The sequence below is a fragment of the Etheostoma cragini genome, chromosome 11, assembly GCF_013103735.1.
Source record: "Etheostoma cragini isolate CJK2018 chromosome 11, CSU_Ecrag_1.0, whole genome shotgun sequence".
Classification (NCBI taxonomy): domain Eukaryota; kingdom Metazoa; phylum Chordata; class Actinopteri; order Perciformes; family Percidae; genus Etheostoma; species Etheostoma cragini.
In genome coordinates, this window is record NC_048417.1 from 13,780,783 (window position 1) to 13,799,092 (window position 18,310).

Genomic DNA, 18,310 nt, shown 5'->3' on the forward strand with positions numbered 1-18,310 from the left:
TGTATATATATTATAGAGTCTCTTTGGTTTTTTTTAAATATAGTGACAATAAATTGGAACTAAGCCAATAACCACCATGCTTTTGTTTTAGAACACTAACAATTATAACAGCCAGCAGAAAACATCTTTAAACAAACCATGCAATACTGTGTGTTCTATTTGAAATGAAACAATGATAAACGAAAGCCATGATTGTGACGTGATTTGAACAGCACTTCAGTTCTCCTGCTGGAACTCCTCTAGAAAACTTACATAATTAATGACTTGGACCAGACACAGTTATAGCAGCTGTAACACTTTTAACCACTTGTTATTCTTAAATTCTCACATAGTTTATAGAGAGCCCTTAATGTAAAGAAAACAATCCAATTTTTTTATTTTGTATATATTTATTTGTATCAAATCACCTTAAAGCTGACTAGAGATGCACTGTTAAGCTTTAAGAGGGAGCCTTATGTTGTAGACATCTAAGCTTCTGGTAACAGTAGAGGTGAAATCATTATCAGAAACGCATCAGGCAACCTTTTGTGAATCAAGCTGCAGAGCTCAAAGTGCAGTTAAATGCACTATCCGCAGTGTGTAACTTTGCCATATACTTTTCATTAGCTGAATGCATGTGATGCACCAGGAGTGCATAGTGTTGCAAAATGCACGGCTATATAATACAGTTAATTGTGTTAGGGGTTGGTACCAATCATGCCCAATTGCAGTAGCTTCTCTCATCCCCTTTGAAAACAGTGCTCCTCCAACCATGGCATATGTTTAGATAATTATTTTCTTTGTTTAAGTCATTTATCAAGCTTAAATGCCAAGTTGCTACCTCCTTTTTCTCAAATGGGCAGACAGGCAAGGAAAACATTTAAAAAACCTTAGTGTGGAAATAGCCAAAAGCATCACTTTACACAACTTGCCTGCTAAAAGACAGTGCCCATCAAATCAGTCCATTAACTCCAGACAGAATTAAACTATCACTGACATTTAGGTAAGTAAGTGTTAGCAACAATTTAATCAACATTAGAAAATCTAGTTCACCAAACTAGAGTCATTAAAATGTTTCACATCAAGTTACCAGCACAGATGACACTAACATCTAAAGGACACTCTTTACACCCTGATCGCTATTGAAGGGCAGTGGCACATGATGCAAGGCAGATAGAAATCTGGACCTAGGCTGGAGGGTTAGATGTGTCTGCAGTCAAGCTGTGTGTCCTTGTCTGTAACGGACTGCTGACGAGGGAAGAAGTGTCTCTCACACACTCAATCACGACCACAGCCTCAGCCCGGAGGCCACAGGAAGACACCAGTGAGTGAGACAGAAGTGGGAAGGGAGTGGAGAGAGCATACTGTTTGTCTCTACATGTCCTCAAAAAACAACTTTGACACACGTACAAGAGACTGGCTGGCATGTAAGTCACATCCATATAACACAAACTCAATGATGGCCAAGGATGCTGCGCACATGTTTTTTTTTTTTTTACCATTTTATGATCATTTGTTGATGGTGTTTTAAGCCCCCAATGTCTCCTTCCAGGCAGTGCTGCAACCGCTGACTTCAAGGCAACCCAACCCTAACCTTAACCTGAACCCTAACTCTAACTTAGCCTAAGCCTAGTGACATTTGGGGCTTAAAACGCTGATAAACCCTCTGGGGGATCCACGATGCTAAGGGTAAATCCTGAGCGGTGGACAACACTAACGGGACAAAACGCTACTTCTGTTTTTCCTCCAACTGCGTAGATTGAGCAGAATCATTCTCCAACATCTGTGTCGAGATCATTCAAAGAGATAAACAGGATGTGTGCAATTGAACTGACAAAAAGACAGTTGATGTAATGTATAGTACACAAATGTACTTTTAAGCATTACTCTAATTTGTATTTTAGTTTTCCTGTTCATGTTCTTCAGTATTTATAGGGCTATCTGCTCGCTGTTTACCTGGGTTTGTTTTCCTCACAGACAAAATCAAATCCCAAACCATTCAAAGCCATGACAAAGCAAAAAAAGACTTCCATAGTAAACACAAAGTCTGGGCACTGCACTGGTCATGGCATCCAGTCTACAGTGTTAAGATGTAAAAAACAAAAACAAATTTGAGTCGTAAAGACAGGTCATAAATGGTTAGCTTGTACAGGGTTAGAGATTTTGTTGATTGATATTTTGCCTAGAAAGCAAAAGGGAAACATGTCCACCGAAGATAAACAGCTACACTGCATGTACCTAAAAAACAAGCTCACCCCTTTTTTACCTTTCCCACATGGTAACCACCAACACAACTATACATGCCTTACATTTTACCCACACGGCGGGCACACCATGACAGACAAAACCACTAAGAGATTCTCTAACATGGAAAGCATTCTCATTTCAACCATCTTCTACTCCATAATTCAGTTCATCTTCTGAGCTATATGGTCTGCATAACACATTTTGCTTTTGACAAAAAGCCACAGAAAGAACCTTCCCATCTTTTCTCAAATCTCAACCAGCAAATACATGTTACAGAACAACCCTGCCTGGATTCAGGAAAAACAATGACCAAGGCCTCATCTAACACTCTCCAAGGTCTTGTGACTACTGGGGACGAGGTGGCTTTTACAGCACCATCCACCTAAAACCTGAATAAGCTGTTGATGTTCTCTCCCACCCTGTGTGGCCCTGAAGTTATATTGATCTCTAAGAGCAGCATGAAGGACATTAAACCTCCCCAGGCTCAGAGTAGCGCAAGGGAAAAACTTTCACTTTTTCTTCTTCCCAGCCAGAGACAATGAAGAGAACAAGAGAGAAAGCACAAAAGGGAAAAAAATAAATAAAAAGTATATCACAAAACTAGGATGGAAAGCATGTTAGACAGAAAGCAAGGAAACCTAACAAATATATTTAAACTCGTTATTACTCTACAGAGATAACATTCTCTTTAAAGATGAGAACATTTATAACAACTTTGTTATTTATACTTATTGATGCATGGGCCCACCTCCCTAATACTTCAGATGTGTAAGATCAATACATTGCCTCCAGTCCCGCCCTTACAATGAATCCCTAAAAGCATGCTGTTGTTACAAATGAAGTCATGGGTATAAATACATATTTACTCTGGAACCAACACTATTTTGTAAGATCGCTGGTCTACACAATGTTAAATATTTAGACACTTTTACTTTTGCAAACCTGGCGTTATGAATATGTTGTGCAGTCATCTTAAAATGTATTTTTTCAAAACTATAATAAACCCATCTGTTCTATCAATGAGAAAACAATTGTTTTCCTGTCTGGGGTTCAGCTGACAAACAAGCAAATATCTTTTCAACATTTTTCATCATCTCTTACTCAGACTAAATTGTATTTGGTGGTTTTTAGTCTTTTCTTTTTGTCTGTCTTTTAATAATAATCATTTCCAACTTTCAATGGTGTTAGAATGGAGTTGGAACTTTATTATTCTATAAGTTGGACACTCTATTTAAGGACATGGTGGGATGTACTGTATGGTTAGACTTTTTTACTCAACAAGAGTGGCTTTCTTTTTTTTAATCTGCCATTATAAATGCTGATATCAATAGTTCTGAAAATTATCGGGATAATATTGGCCCGAAGATATATTGGTCGGGCTTTACTGGGGAGTCGTGTCCTGCGTTGACACAAGCATAAATGTAGCTAATTCGTATTGCTTTCTGCTTTAGTTCCGGCTCCTTTCCCACAACACAGGTGACAATCTGCGTTCCATGAACCAGTTTTTGTAGCCAGGGAAACGCACACTAAGGCCCCCATGTAACCTGTTGCCTTCAGCAAAACATCACGGCTGACAATCAATTTAAGAGCACTGTTCTTTCAGAAATTTGAATTTAAAAAATGTGCCTGTATTTACACGTGTACATTACACCATGTTTGTGTACATGTTGTGTACATGTTGTAGTTTTATGCACTTATACATGCCATGGCCACATACGTGTATGCAGGCTACAACACTAACTGTAGTGTTGTTAATATTCAAAAAATGACTACGTAAATGTATGAATATAAGCAAAAGAAAACATGAAAATGTCAAAATCATCTTTAAACACTGCTCTACATTCTTACCATGTCCTGTGAGAATATCTCTTTAAGTCATTGTCCTTTATTTCAAACTTAGGAGAGTAGTGCAGCATTTAAAAAGCAACAATGAACCACTGCATGCTACTGAATATGAAGTATTAGCTGTTAAAATAATGGGTCGCAGCAGCACTGCCTACCTTTTCTCAAAAGTGTTCCAAACACTTCATACAGCAAGCGTTAAGTAAGAAGACAGGATCACACAGTTAGGAAGTGTTGGGGGAAAACACACAAACGCATGTGCGCGCACGTGCACGTGGACACGCATGCGCACAAACACACACATACCTACAGAAGCACATATTTTTTCCAAGACTAGATCTTACAGCATAATATTGCAGTCTTGGTCGAGAGGAGGAATAAGATTTCCTGAAACCACAACGTGTAATTGACAAACACATCAGCAAACCCACCAATCAAAAAGTTGTTACTGCCCATCAGCTGGGTGAGGGTTTAAAAGTGTTAGCTATATGTGAGAATAGATTACACACCTTGCTATGGAGTCCCATAAGCCTTTGCTTTCACTATTTTCACTTAAAAGATCTTCATTAATCTTCTCGGCCTTTTTCTGCACCTATGACCAGAAAGGACACACAACGCAATGATTTTATCGGTGAATTCATTATAAACTGTGTAAAATTATTCCAGCAGCCTCAATGTGTGATCTGCTGAAGAGCATTTTACTGTAAGCTGAATAATGCCCGGTGTTATGAGAAGTCTAATATAATTATAACACACAATTTTCAAAGAAATACACTCACTCTGACTTTGATGATCTTACTGTGGAAACTGTTCAGCACAACACTGACATCACCAGCATCTGCAGGGGAATCAGTTCCATCATGCCTGAAAACATGGACAAAGAGTAAGAAAGTGCTTACTGTCACCAAGAGTGGAAATCAATAATTGTGAAATCTGAACAATGGATCTGCAGCCAGTTAGTCTAACAATAGTCTCGCTTGCTAGAACTATCTCCACGCGCTGCGGAGTAAGGTCTAGCCCCTCTACACATACACTTCTGACTAGGAGAAATTTCATTCTCATTTCTTAAAATCCATAACATCCGTCTTGGGTGGCGCTAAGCTTCGGTCGCAGCAACAGTGTATCTGCAAATTGGTCTCGGGAAGAAACTTGTTTTGGTGGAAAATTTGCATTGCGCAAAATAAAATGCCACAAAAAATTTTAAAGTAAGTTAACTGTTCACAGAATACAGTAACGTGAGCTATTATGTTGTAAACATATTCTTTGTCAATTTTAACAAACATCCCCTGAAAGACCAATCAGATCTGCCTTGTTGCACGATCCAAATTTTCTTTGAAAATTTCCATTTTCATTGAATAGCTTGCTAGCTTAAAGTTTGTTGAGGTTTCCCAAAACCAACAGCATGGCAAGGGACATGCAGCGGAAGATCAGGCGGCATGGGTCAAGATCAAGACTAGTCTAACACAGGTGAAGCCGCATTTGAAGACTGAAACTTATCAACAGACTAGAAAATAAAATGTACAATTAGTCAACATTGCATAATTTTAAAATTATCGCAATTCAACTTCAATGGGATACTCCAAAACATGCACTACAGTATACACTGAACATCTTTAATCCCTCATTGATCATGACCATTTTCAGCATTCTACACATTTTAGTACTTCCTAGATGATTCAGTCTTATAATATGTAAGCTAGACACAAAGACAGGTACCGATTAGCCCATAGTCTTCATACCGAATCCAAATCTAAAGGCGAAGCCACAGACATTATTTATATGTGAGAAAATAATTTCTAGTTCTTGAAGAATCTTTACAAATCAGTAGTAGATTAAATCAAGCAAATGAATTGGCCATGGATAGGCACAAAAAAAGGTCAACTGACTGTACTATCAAACATCATATAACTTTAACTTATATTGGTTAGTCAAAAAGTGTTTTGTAATGGATTATCTTAAAGTCTAACTGTAACCACAAGTTATCTAATTTTGTAATAAATTAGTATTGTCAACTTGATTTTATTTAAAAAAGTAATATGTTCTATTAATAAAAGAAAAAGAAAAAAAGAATCTTCGGAAATCATTCTTGGTAATGACTTCACATGCCCAGGGCTGAGACAACGTTTAGCAGTGGTAGTAAGGATCAGGTTCTAAATACAACCAATCCTGTGTTGTTGTTTTTTTTTTAAATATCAATGTGACTACATAACTGCAGTATTCACTGCAGTATTTACATTGATCATTGTTTGTTGCTGCAAATAATTATATTACCACTTTTTGCATGAATGTTTATAAATTATATAGGCACTTACAGTGCTACATTACCAATCAGTCGGTCTTAGATTAATAGTGTACTTGAGTGAAACACATTTTTTGTTAAACATATACAGTAAAGAATATACAGTAAAGGCTCCTCTCATGTAGGAGACAACTGCAGCTAATGGACAAACCACTGACAGACATTAAGAGCATGCACTTAAAAGGGGATTCTGAGAGAGCTGCCAGGGTCACACTCTGATCCCGTTCGTTACCCTCCATCATCATTAAGAATCCCCATACCGTTATTTTATCCACCACTAATTCCCAGTCAAGCTGTATGCATGTACTGGTAGACTTAATGAGAAAGTCTGTACAGTATTGATTGCGTAACACTGGCCTTTCACTGTAATTGTTTTAGGAGTGATTTGCCCAGTGGACAATGTGTTTTGGCAGGCAGGATCTGCAGGGTCTCATGGAAAACCTGAGATGAGCAATAGGCCATGATGCACAGCAAGCCATTATGACCCCAGTGCGTACTAAAGGCAACAAAACTAACCTTATCACTATGATAAATGCTCCCTCCTCATTGGGCCCAAAGTGCTGCTTGTGTCTCGCCCCCTCTTCTGTCACTGATACAACTCAGCCTGTAGGGCTTGTGCTAGAAAGCACCAGAGATCAATCTGTATCCTTGCTTTGAGGAGAGGAGAGCTGGCCGTCTCATTCATCGCTGTCAGGCCGAGACGCAGTGGCAGCACAGGGTGGAAGAGGAAAATGCAGGCTCTGGGAATGGAGAGCGCAGACACTCCCACTAGACTCTGATCGGCCACCTAACCAGAGCAGAGTGCCGCTAACCACAAGAATAATGACACTGCCAAGGTGAAAAATGACATCACCTCTTAGCTTCACCTGGAGGATTGGGAAATAAATCTTGGTTGTCTGATATGATTCCAGAGGAACCGAGGGCTGTATGTGTCCTAAATATTATGTGAGGATAGCCAGAGAGGACAATATCTGTGATTATAGGGACATCTAGAGTAATGCACTACGGCTGACTGTGCAGATTCCAAGGTTATAATCGTCGACAAAAACAAACAAAATTACAAAAACTAGGTGGGATTTTTTTAATTAAAGTAAAAGTGCAGAATTAAAAAAAATGTGTTTTGTTCAAAATCGCATCAAAGCACAATACTGTTCTATCCGTCCGAGGAAATTAGACAACGCCAACGCACTCTGTCTAGCATATGTACCCTTTGACACCTACGCCGTCCTAACTGGAACACATTGTGCTGTAGATATTTTGCTGTCTGAGGTAGATGGCATGGCAGGTGACCAGCTGAATCATCCCTCCACTCTGTCTTCTCTTTAATAGCACCTCTCTCCTCCTGTTTGTCTCTCTTCCCTCTGTAGTGAGCAGAATTCCCTGCACTCATCAAAACCTTGAGCTGCTACAGTGTCAGCAGCTCTCTATGTTACCATAGCGATAGGTTTCATAGCTACCTCTATGAAATGGAGAGGTGGCTAGAAACAACCTTCATGCTGAGCTACTGATGAAGATGCCTAATTAACATCATTAACTAACTTTTTTTTCCAAAATACATTAATGTCTGTAAGGAATGACATGGGAAAAACAACAATAATAAAAATAGCCTGAAGACACTGGTGAATGCTCACGTGAGAATCTCATAGATATCCTCTGATCTCCCTTTACGTAACCTCAGGATCCAGGCACCAGGATTGGCTTTCAGCTGGAAATATCCCTGTAGTGGTTGAAGCAGCAGAGTATTTATTGTAAGCATTAAATTCACACTTGTTATCACAGTGTCTGTTCCAAACTTACTACAGTAGTGAACTACTATGTTATCCATGTCATGGTGTACAGTATTTCTAAAAGCAAGACAACTGTCTAAGTAATTCTAGTAGGGTTGAGTAGATAAGGCTACTGACCAGGTTAGCCATGACAATAGTGTCATACATCAGCGGGTCCCGACTCATGCCCAGAGTGAACTGCAGTCCACGGGGAGGCTGGCCGGTTGACAGGTCAAAGCAGTGGCCCTCCAGCAAGAGGTGCTCCAGCTCATATTCTGCTGTCACAACCGCGCTCACCTGAAGTGAAACCACACATTAGAGAAGACAAAAAATAATGGGGGAATGATTCATAAAAATGAACCATGGCTCTAATTGGGAAAGAGGTGAACATGATTGCTGGTTGCAGTGACTAAGGAGCAGGATACCTCCTGCAGGTGGATGTTATCCAAGTCATGGGGGCTGCGGACAGCTTGCACCATCCAGCTCTCTGGTGTGATCATATTAAGGGTGAGAAGGGGAGATTCCGGGAGCTCCATGAAGCGGGCAACTGGTCCTGGGGACACTGTGTCGTTGGCCAAGAAATTCACATCAAACTCCAAGACAAAGCGGTAGAAACTGTAAAGACAGACAAACAGAGATGATCAAAATGTAACTGCTTGACCTGTACATAACTGCAATTAACATCATATCTAACAATATAGTAGAGAGTATAGTTTAAAGCCTTAAAATGATGGATATCCCGCATGACGTTTAACCACTGGACTGAGTCAACAATTCCATCCAACAAACGCACTGTCCTCTTCAGCAAGCACTAAAATTATGACAAGTTGTGCAATAGCCTCCTTTCTAGGACGGGGGAGGTGGGCTCTGTAGTGACAGCTGGGTATATACAATCTCCTCCTGAGGAATCTAAGACTATTACAGCCATTGTCCCTGCTCTGCCAATAACAGGGATATGTGCGGTAGTCTGTGCACCAGAAACGTTTCCTTTCTTCGGTATTACTCTTAGAGTTGTCACAGAGGCTATCGCCGGGCTAAGCTTTATGCTATTTGCTTTTCTCCAGTGGGCCCTCCGACACAGAAGAGTCCGAATCAGTGAGTGTAGATAAGATGGGAGATGATGAAATACTACCAATACTAATTTATTTATATTTTGAATGTCTTATGTCTCTTATTTTCAAAAGCAGATTATCACATTTTTTATTAACAGGGAGATTTGTTAAAAAGTGTATTGCCGCCACAGCAGCCATGTTTCTGTGGACCAGGACAGAGAAGTTACAGAGGGGCTCCTGACACCAGGGTGAGATGGGAGCTGCTAGCACAACATGGGAAAAGTGTCGAGGGAAAGGTTGTAGTAGGAGAAACCCAGTACACCTGGGAAAAACACAGTATTCACTGAACTGCTTCCAATTTGTGAGATGACCAATTTTTCCACAAAAGGGAAAGATGAGCAATCTCTGCAGCAGTTTTCCCTCTATGAGAAGTATACCAGTGAACTAAATAAACCCACTGACGTATGTATGTACATATTACAGGCAGGTGTCACTCAGTAGGACAGGAATTGTAATGGGTGGGGGGGGGGGGGAGAGAGACTTATGTAATTGTGTGGTCTCTGACAAAAGTCTATAAATGTCATACAGTAAACTGTCCCTCCAAAGTGAGGGTAAACGTGCTGGAAATATTCTTTAATTTGGTATTAAAAAAACAACTAAATTGGAGCTAGTTCAGTATACTATGACTACGAATGACTCAACCCATTATAGAACTAATTAAAAAAGAAAACACCCCAGATTACATAATGACTAGCATTCACTCAGCAGTGTGAATGTTAATGTAGGCAATTTAAACCTTTCAATTGTTTTGTTTTTTTATCATTGCGCGGTTTTTTACTGTATATCTTGAACCGCAACAGTTCAAGCTGTAAGCAATTTGCCCAGAGATGCAAGGGGAGGCCCAAAGCAATAAGGTGGTGTTATTAAGCAGATTGCATCTGTGCAGTGTAATCTTACAAAGGGAAGAAGCGAGGCAGAGATGCTAAGTCTGCAGTGGTCAGAGGATACACAAACACGCCAAACAGGAAAATGTAATTACTGTTAGAGCTGGAGTTTACCTCTTGAGGGGCATCTCGGACAACTTGGCCCTGCAATTCATAAACACCTGCAGTCTCACATTGACCACTTGACTGAGCACCTGCAAGAGTCACAGAAGACCCGGTTATAAAAAAAACAGGAGCAAGGTAGAGCCCAGCCCAGCATAGAGGTACAAGACACACTTCATAAAACAAAAGGGCTGAAAGCCACTACTCTTACTACACTCATTTTTTTAAGAGGTTCTCAAATGACAATGCACATATATCCTTAAATAAGATATTTATTGGTATACCAGTGGTAAAAAAAATAATGATTACTCCTTAAAGTCAGCTAAGATTATCATAAGCATCAGAAATTATCATAATTTCTACTGCATACTGCAGTACAGTACTGCGAGGTGTGTACTGCCAACAACAGCTACTGAAGGTGGCTGTCGGACTGGCTGCCTGTGAAGGCATGGTGAGTCATATTTTCATATTCACCAATCAAATTTTTCACCACAGCAAGCCTCTGGCAAGATGCAGCAGACAGCTAACATACTTCAGTGAAACTAATCCCCCTAAGGAAACGGTTTCGAAACAACCCCAACAGATAAGCATACATGTTTTAGCTCAAGAATGGGACTTTTTTCAATAAATTTTACTGACTATAACCATGAAAAGTGTTCATAGCATCATGTGAGGATATAAGAAAGAAAAACTATATCTGAAATGTTGCATCTTGGCAATCCTGGTGTTTCTGGACCCTTGCTTTCAGTGAGAGGAATTTTAACGTGTCCCTGCTGTATTAGGAATCGATGGAGAAGAAAGAAGAAGAATACAAGAGAAGTACACAGCTTACAATCAGTAGAGTAGACATCTTCTGTGCTTCCCTAGTCAGGGGGTCCACAATGGCCACAACATCATAGAACACCTCATTTTCACGTGGGGAGAGATGGAGCACACTGAGGAGGAGAACACACCACCAAAGCGGATTCAGCAACACAAGGTTATACATTTCAGCAGAACTGCAAATCAAAACATTTGCCATTCTGCACTGCTTGAAATGACGGTTTTGCAATTTTCAGGTCCATTATAACAAAAGGAGAGTAAACACTTTTCGAGACTGCAGTGCAATAAGACAGTAAACAGAGGAAAAATGTTGCCTACCTGTGGCTGTCTTTGATAAAATGGACATCCCTCCTGACTTCTCCTTTGGGGGCTGCAGTTAGGAGGGCATCAACTTTCATGACTAAGTCACTAGCGCTATGGAAAAGGAGGTGTAACAGGGTCATTCCATCATTTATTAATGCTACGTTTTAAGAGAGATGTCAAACAGAGCTGACATAATCTAACGTCAAGGCGTTAACAACTATCCTCATGAATCAATTAAGGGTACTTTTCCCTTAGAATGAGAAACTGATATTTTGTGCATTCCAGAACATTTTTATAGCTGAAGATTAAATATTTTTTTCAGAGGAAGATAAGAGGACTGTTTCTTTATAGAACCTCCCAGACAAGACTAAAATGGCACAAAGGGAAAAGTGCTAAAAGTATTTCACATTATAACAACTATTGCCATTTACCTCTGACGATGGGATGGTTCAAATGTTTATCAAAGGCAGTTAAAGAAATAGGCTGTTTCTCTCACAAACCAAGACAGAAAAGTATAAAACGTACTGCTTTGGCTTCATCCCCATCAGTTTAACTTTGGCTTTGACTTTCTCTGCAGAACTGCTCAGTGTAATCTTCTCCAGCAAGTGGAAATCCTCTACAGTGAATTCTTCCTGCTCTTCAAATGGACCGAGGATCTAACAAAGACAGTAATGCAGTCAGAACACGACTTTTCCAATTCTTATCTCAGCATGTATTATTTACTACGAGCCAAGAGGGTGTTAAATGTAATGTGATGTTGTGTTGTGTGCTGTGTGAAGTCATGGTATTCAGTGACTGCCGGTGCCTGTGTTTTTCTCCTTTCTATTTCAGGAGTCTTGCCACTGCAGCAGAGGAATGTAAAATGATATTAATTGTTACTGCCATCTCATTGGCTGGCCTCTTCATCCATGGCTGTCAGCATCACTGCTGCTGAGACATCAATCATCAGCTCTGTACATACAAATAGTCAGCACATACAGACACTCACACAGACACACGCACAGCGCAGTTTGTGCCACCTGTGACCTTTGAGAAACATCCATGCTGATCTAACAGTACTAAGGAAGTACTCTGAAAACACAAGAGGGAAAATCCTCCAAAGTGCAGCGGCTTAGTTTCCTACTCCACTGTTACCAAACAACAGCAGCAACATTTACACAATGTTTTACCGTACAACAACTAATGTGGTCTAATCAACTTTTTATGCAGAAATTGATGGATTCGTACTCTGAAATAAGTGAGAAGATGCTAATTAAGCCGGGGTTGAAGTCCACTCACTCTGCCGTTGCTGATCACTGCCTGATGTCCGGGGCTCAGTTTCAGGACGTCTCGACAAAACAGCTGCTGACTACGAATAAAATCCACTTCCAGTGTGTTGAACTTTTTCTCAAAGGAATCTCTGTCCATGCCCTAGAGCAGAATAACAAATGTTAGTTCAGTATGTTAGATAAAGTGATTGCATGGTTGGCTCACATTTGATTTTGCAATGTACTGCAAGTTTGAATAGACTAGCTTAAGGACCCTTTTCCCTTTACAGCCTGTCCAAAACAAAATCTGAGTGATGCATTGGTGTGAGCAATAATGTATGTGAGGCAAATTCAAAAAGATAATTCATCAGCGCAATCACTACAGTTTTCAAACATGAAATATTTCAGCCAGAGGACCGAGCTGTCAGAAATGCATACATGAAAATGAGATTAATGCATTTGTAATTAATATAACAAACTCTTAATTAAGCCTCTGCAAGTTCTGTCTGTAACAAATTAGATGTGGGAGCGTGGAGGTTTTGTGGATTCAGGTTATTAGTTTCTCCAACATCTCTTCTCAGGAGAACAGGTAAAATACCAATAATGTCAGTACAATGCAGTCAGCAAGTCTGTCTGGCAGCCAATAACAAACTTATATCCCTTGACTCTGGGTCTCAACTCACACAGCCACTTCCTACCCATCTTTCCGTTGCTATTTACAGCCCATCCTCTCCCCATTGTTTAAGGCTGGTATAATTGAAGGGCAGTTTGTTATGATTGGTCCCAAATGTAACCTGTGCTGTCTGACTTATTCCTGGTGGGAGCTCTCCTGTCAGCTGAGTGGTTGATAAGTGCCTGAGAATTTGTTTTCTTGTATGCAATGTTGTGTGGGTGGATATTGCACACACTACAGCATAGAGAACACTAGTGGCTATAGACTGCTTACAGCAGCAGAGGGATGGAGAGGCTTGGCTGAACACATGTGGCTCACACAAGCGTGAACAGTGAGCACAAGCTTGGCTATTCATCAGGTACTGGAGACCAGGTATCCACTATCACTTCAAAGCTAAAAGATTCAGCATGTGGGTACCACCTTGTGCAAGCCTCTGCGACAGATCAAGTGGAACTGACAGTGAGTAGGTTGCTTGCCTTGGCATCCACAGGCTGTGGAGCATCATGCGTGCTCTAAATGTATTTTGTTAGCTGGTGTTCATGGGGGGAATGAGAAGATGGGCTCATCAATCACCATTTTCCTTGACTGTGCACTTGAATCAGTAGCAGACAAATCTTTATAAGAGATTTATTTATAAGTGATCAAAACCTTTGTTTCTGTCATTTTTGCCATTATGCTCTTCAAATCTGGCAAAAAAATGTTATCAATTATATCAGTTTTAAATAACATCCCTCCCATTTTTCATACATGCACCCTTCACTGACACAATCAAGGAAAGCAACCTAAAATCGCCTAATCCAACATTCAAACCCAAACTACTTAAATTCTTAAAGTAACACTTGCACTGTAGTCCTGCACATGTTTTAGGGTTAGATGATTTGACACTATATCATGACACAATATAAATGTATCAGCTGTTAGAGTTTTTATGATACTGTTTAGATTTAGGCAACTATCCCTTTTATACCTCTGGTTGTATTAGTCCATGGCAGGCAGTGTTACAAATCAGTGAGCAGGACAGTTTTATGACAGCGTTAGATTTATAGGATTTTGCAGCAATGTGATGTGAAGTACCCCAGATATTGTACTTCTTACACTGGCTTAGCCTAAAACAGACATTTCCATCTGGTTATTTTATGTCTAAATAGTTTATAGCAGGGCAGCATATCTGACCTGTGTCCATATAGATTTAAGACAGCGTTAGGGAAAGGAACCTATGTAGAGGCAGTTCAGTGGAACAAGTTACATTGGCAATTTAAAGTAATTTCCTCAAAAAGACCAGGTTATTTGATAGGATTCCAGAATAGAACAAAAGACAAATTACCGTTTTTATTTTTATTTATTAAGTAAAATGTTATATCTTGTCAATGTTTATTACGCATTTTGTAACTGTCTTGTCTTGCCCTGATGTGTGAGGACCACAATGGAAATAAGTCCTGGACTTTATTGTGTTTTTATGCTCAATTGTATTGGATGTCTTTTCCTGTGTAAGGAATTATTAATGCAATTAAATAAATCAAATGAAATCAAAAAATCGATTACATTTACAGAAAATTAACACCATATATATCGATATTGTAATAAAGAATGTCACATACCATGAAAGAAGTGTTTATCCATCACCCACCCCTAACATTAATGAATAATTATAATGGCAATGTGAAAAAGTAAATCACTTGTTTGGAATCTAATTATCGCTAATCTGACAAAACAAAAAACAGAACTGAATCCACTTCATTACCTGAATTAATAAGTCCTTCATCTTGGTCCCTTTTTGGAGGAGCTGGCTGCTCTCCTCTTTCAGGAGTTTTTGTACAAACTCTGCGGTAGCCTTAGTCTTCTGGGTGAGGAGAGAGGCCCAGATAGCCCTGTACAGCACAGTGTTATCTTCACTGGGCTTTCCACTGGGGTTATCTATCACCCCCACACGCACTCCAGGGCTGGCTTTCTACACACACACACACACACACACACACACACACACACACACACACACACACACACACACACACACACACACACACACACACACACACACACACACACACACACACACACACAGTCTAATTCACACAAGTATCCCACACTGTCATATTTCCACAGTCCGCAGGTCTCACTGACAGAGAGCACTGGGAAAAGAGAATGTTGATAGCTTAAAGTAACAGTAAAGGTTTGTACTGTTCGGCTTAATATACCAGCAATGAATCTTCTTTTCATATACAAAATGCCAGCTTGCTGTATCACACTCAACTCATCTGTAGTGCATCAACAGTGAATATTTCATTTTAGAAGCATCTGTACTGATGATTGTTTGGGCACACAAGCAGATATTCAGAGTAAACTTACTTAATTTTGGGTTATGCAGGGCTGCCCTTACTTTTAGTCTATGGACCGGCCATAATAATCAGTAAAAAGGTATCTCAATGTAGTTCTCATCTCTTCTGCTTTGTTTTTTAGCTACCGGAACACCAGCTGCACGATTAGTGTCAAAGACAAGCCAATGTGAAAAAGATGTATTGACTGAGTCAACATTCATTACTTCTAAGGATTTAAGGCTTGTAATATATTGTCAAGAATACATTCCCGATGAATTTTACTACAATAAAATCAGCATTTATGCTTTTAACGCATAATAAAAAACATACATAAACAAATGACATTTGTAAATACATTTGCAGATCATTCTTTTCTAATTCTTTACATGTAGAAAGTTAATGATGGGATAAAAGAATGAAGAGAGGTGAACACGACAGAGAGTAGATGATACGCACCATATGTTTCAGAGCATTGAACAACAGTTTTCTTCCTGAGACCTTCTCAAAATCTCCAGCTATCCATATGGTCACAGCACTCATCCCATCCTCATCTAAGGTAGAAGAGCAACATACACACTGTATCACAAGGCATTATTTTAAAATACATTCTGACCAGTTTGCCATGCTATCCACTGCAATTACCTGACGTTTGTTTGATAAACTGGTATATACATAGTAACTCAGTCACTTAATCAGTCAGAAAAGCAGGCAGTCAGCTGGTCAGCTAGTTCACAAAGGGAGGATGGCAATCAGCCTCCTCAGCCTCACTGAGACAGCTATTCTCCAGTCCTCTCTTGTCCTGAGCAGAGAAATGCAGCTCTGACGACCATTTAAACTGTTGGCCGAAAGCCAGTCAGGAGACCCAGCAATTATCTTGCTTGAGGATGTCTTCTTTAACAAAGGTCAATTTCACACTTTCATAAATCAGTAAAGCAGTGCAGGATTCATTTTTGTTCCAATGCTGCTCATTTTACATTAGTAAATGTAGTTGTTCCACCAGATGGGGATGCTTGAATAAGGGATTTATATTGCAAGTCATTGTGTTACTGAACATGAAATGGTGTGTATTCATCTGAAATTGTTTTATTTAACAAACCAAGGAATAAAATAATAAGTGACTTCTTACCACTATTTGTAAAGTACTTCATTCTCTTAGCCATCACAGCGGTTTTGTCTCTGGAGTCGTAGTATGAAAACATAGTTGCATCCTCCCAGTCATCTACAACTGCAAAGCAAGAAATAAAAATAAAAAAAGAGAGGAATATAGAGAGTAGCTTTGATTCCATGCTCACGTTTTTATCCAAACTAAGTGATATTGAATGAAAAATGCCTTATGGAAACAGTAAAATCCGAAAGAAATTTCATGAATATCGACTCAAAGGAAATACGTTCGGTCTCATTGAATTTTATCTTAATCGATATACATCAGCAATAACCGTTGATGGAAACGTTATTTGCCAGTACAAATAATGAATTACGATTGAGTTTTAGGTCATTTTATGGTTGCAACCCGCCACACAACAAAGAAGAAGATTTTGTTCATTCCTGCCCAGTATTTCCGCTCTGTTTGCACGCATGGCGGGTGTCAACAAAGACAGATGGAAGGGGACGAACGACAAGACGAGAGATTTTTTTAATTTAATTTTTTTAGGAACTCGCGAAGGAAATGGCCAACGTTACGACAAGCTGTGGGTTCTCCTCCGGAGTAAATGGAAGGTGCTTAAACAGCGAGACATGTCTTAAAAAGAGTTGTCTTGCAGCGGTGCCGGAGAAAAATAAAAGGCAAGTTGCATCTGCATCATCATAGCAATATGTTGATAGCGTTGTTGTTTTCGTATTATAGCTTAATATCGGCCGGCACATAAGCACTACAACTTGTGCAATAATGATCATGTGCTGGTAAAAGGCGCGATCCATTTTGTCTAGAAAAACTTTGTTCGCAAAGGTTTTCTTGAATGTAGTGTGATTCAGTGCGAAAAATGAATGGAAACACCTTAAAATGTTTAAAATCAATTTGATATTCAAATTTGATCGCAAAACAGCAAGTGACGTCATTACGCACAGGTTTGTTATTTGCGTTGAAGTCGTTGGATGGAAAGTTTTACCAAACTTTAAATAATTTGATTGACAAGTGGATGGTAATGTAGCTAGTGAATCAATAATGGATAGTTTAAGATGAGTGGCACAGGTTACCTGGGCGAGCAGTGAAATCAAGGTACTTCCGGTCAGTGCTTAGAATAAAAGGGTTCACCCTGGGAACCACATTGGCCTGCTCCATTAGATAGTCCACCACATCTAAGCCATCAGTCACCTGACCCTGTAGGCATAGGACAGAACAGATGACAGTGAGTCCCTGAGAATACCAAGGAAATACTGGATAGTTTTTATGCCCCATTTCTGAACTGATAACCGTGAAGTGTAAACGTGTCTAAAAAATGCAATAATGTGGAGGGCTATGGAAGAATATTCAAACACTATAAACGGTAAAACTGCAAAGTGCAATGTGCTATATAGCATATCCAGCTAAAATGCTGTTGCTATTGATCACTTAGATATAATGCTTCTAATGATTTACCCCATTGTCTTAAACACACACAGTACTGGCTCTGTTTAATTCATATACTCTGCTGCGGCAATAAACCACTATCTAATATCATGCTTTTTGTAACGCCAGGCTAGTATGTGCCAACTAACAAGTATGCATACTATAAGCATGGAT

General features: G+C 39.6%; 1 protein-coding gene across 1 annotated transcript in view; it reads right to left on the reverse strand.

Annotated features, from left to right (window-relative positions):
• uggt2 (UDP-glucose glycoprotein glucosyltransferase 2) overlaps positions 1-18,310 on the reverse strand; it is a 31,942-nt gene that overhangs the window by 3,313 nt on the left and 10,319 nt on the right. The window contains exons 20-34 of the mRNA XM_034886052.1: positions 17,785-17,908; positions 16,718-16,816; positions 16,048-16,142; positions 15,018-15,221; positions 12,635-12,766; positions 11,882-12,012; positions 11,372-11,467; positions 11,064-11,166; positions 10,244-10,323; positions 8,559-8,748; positions 8,272-8,430; positions 7,999-8,084; positions 4,848-4,932; positions 4,578-4,660; positions 4,375-4,455 (exon numbers count right to left, since the gene is read on the reverse strand). Coding sequence (XP_034741943.1) covers positions 4,375-4,455; positions 4,578-4,660; positions 4,848-4,932; positions 7,999-8,084; positions 8,272-8,430; positions 8,559-8,748; positions 10,244-10,323; positions 11,064-11,166; positions 11,372-11,467; positions 11,882-12,012; positions 12,635-12,766; positions 15,018-15,221; positions 16,048-16,142; positions 16,718-16,816; positions 17,785-17,908 — 1,748 coding nt within the window. The remainder of the gene's footprint in view (positions 1-4,374; positions 4,456-4,577; positions 4,661-4,847; positions 4,933-7,998; positions 8,085-8,271; positions 8,431-8,558; positions 8,749-10,243; positions 10,324-11,063; positions 11,167-11,371; positions 11,468-11,881; positions 12,013-12,634; positions 12,767-15,017; positions 15,222-16,047; positions 16,143-16,717; positions 16,817-17,784; positions 17,909-18,310) is intronic.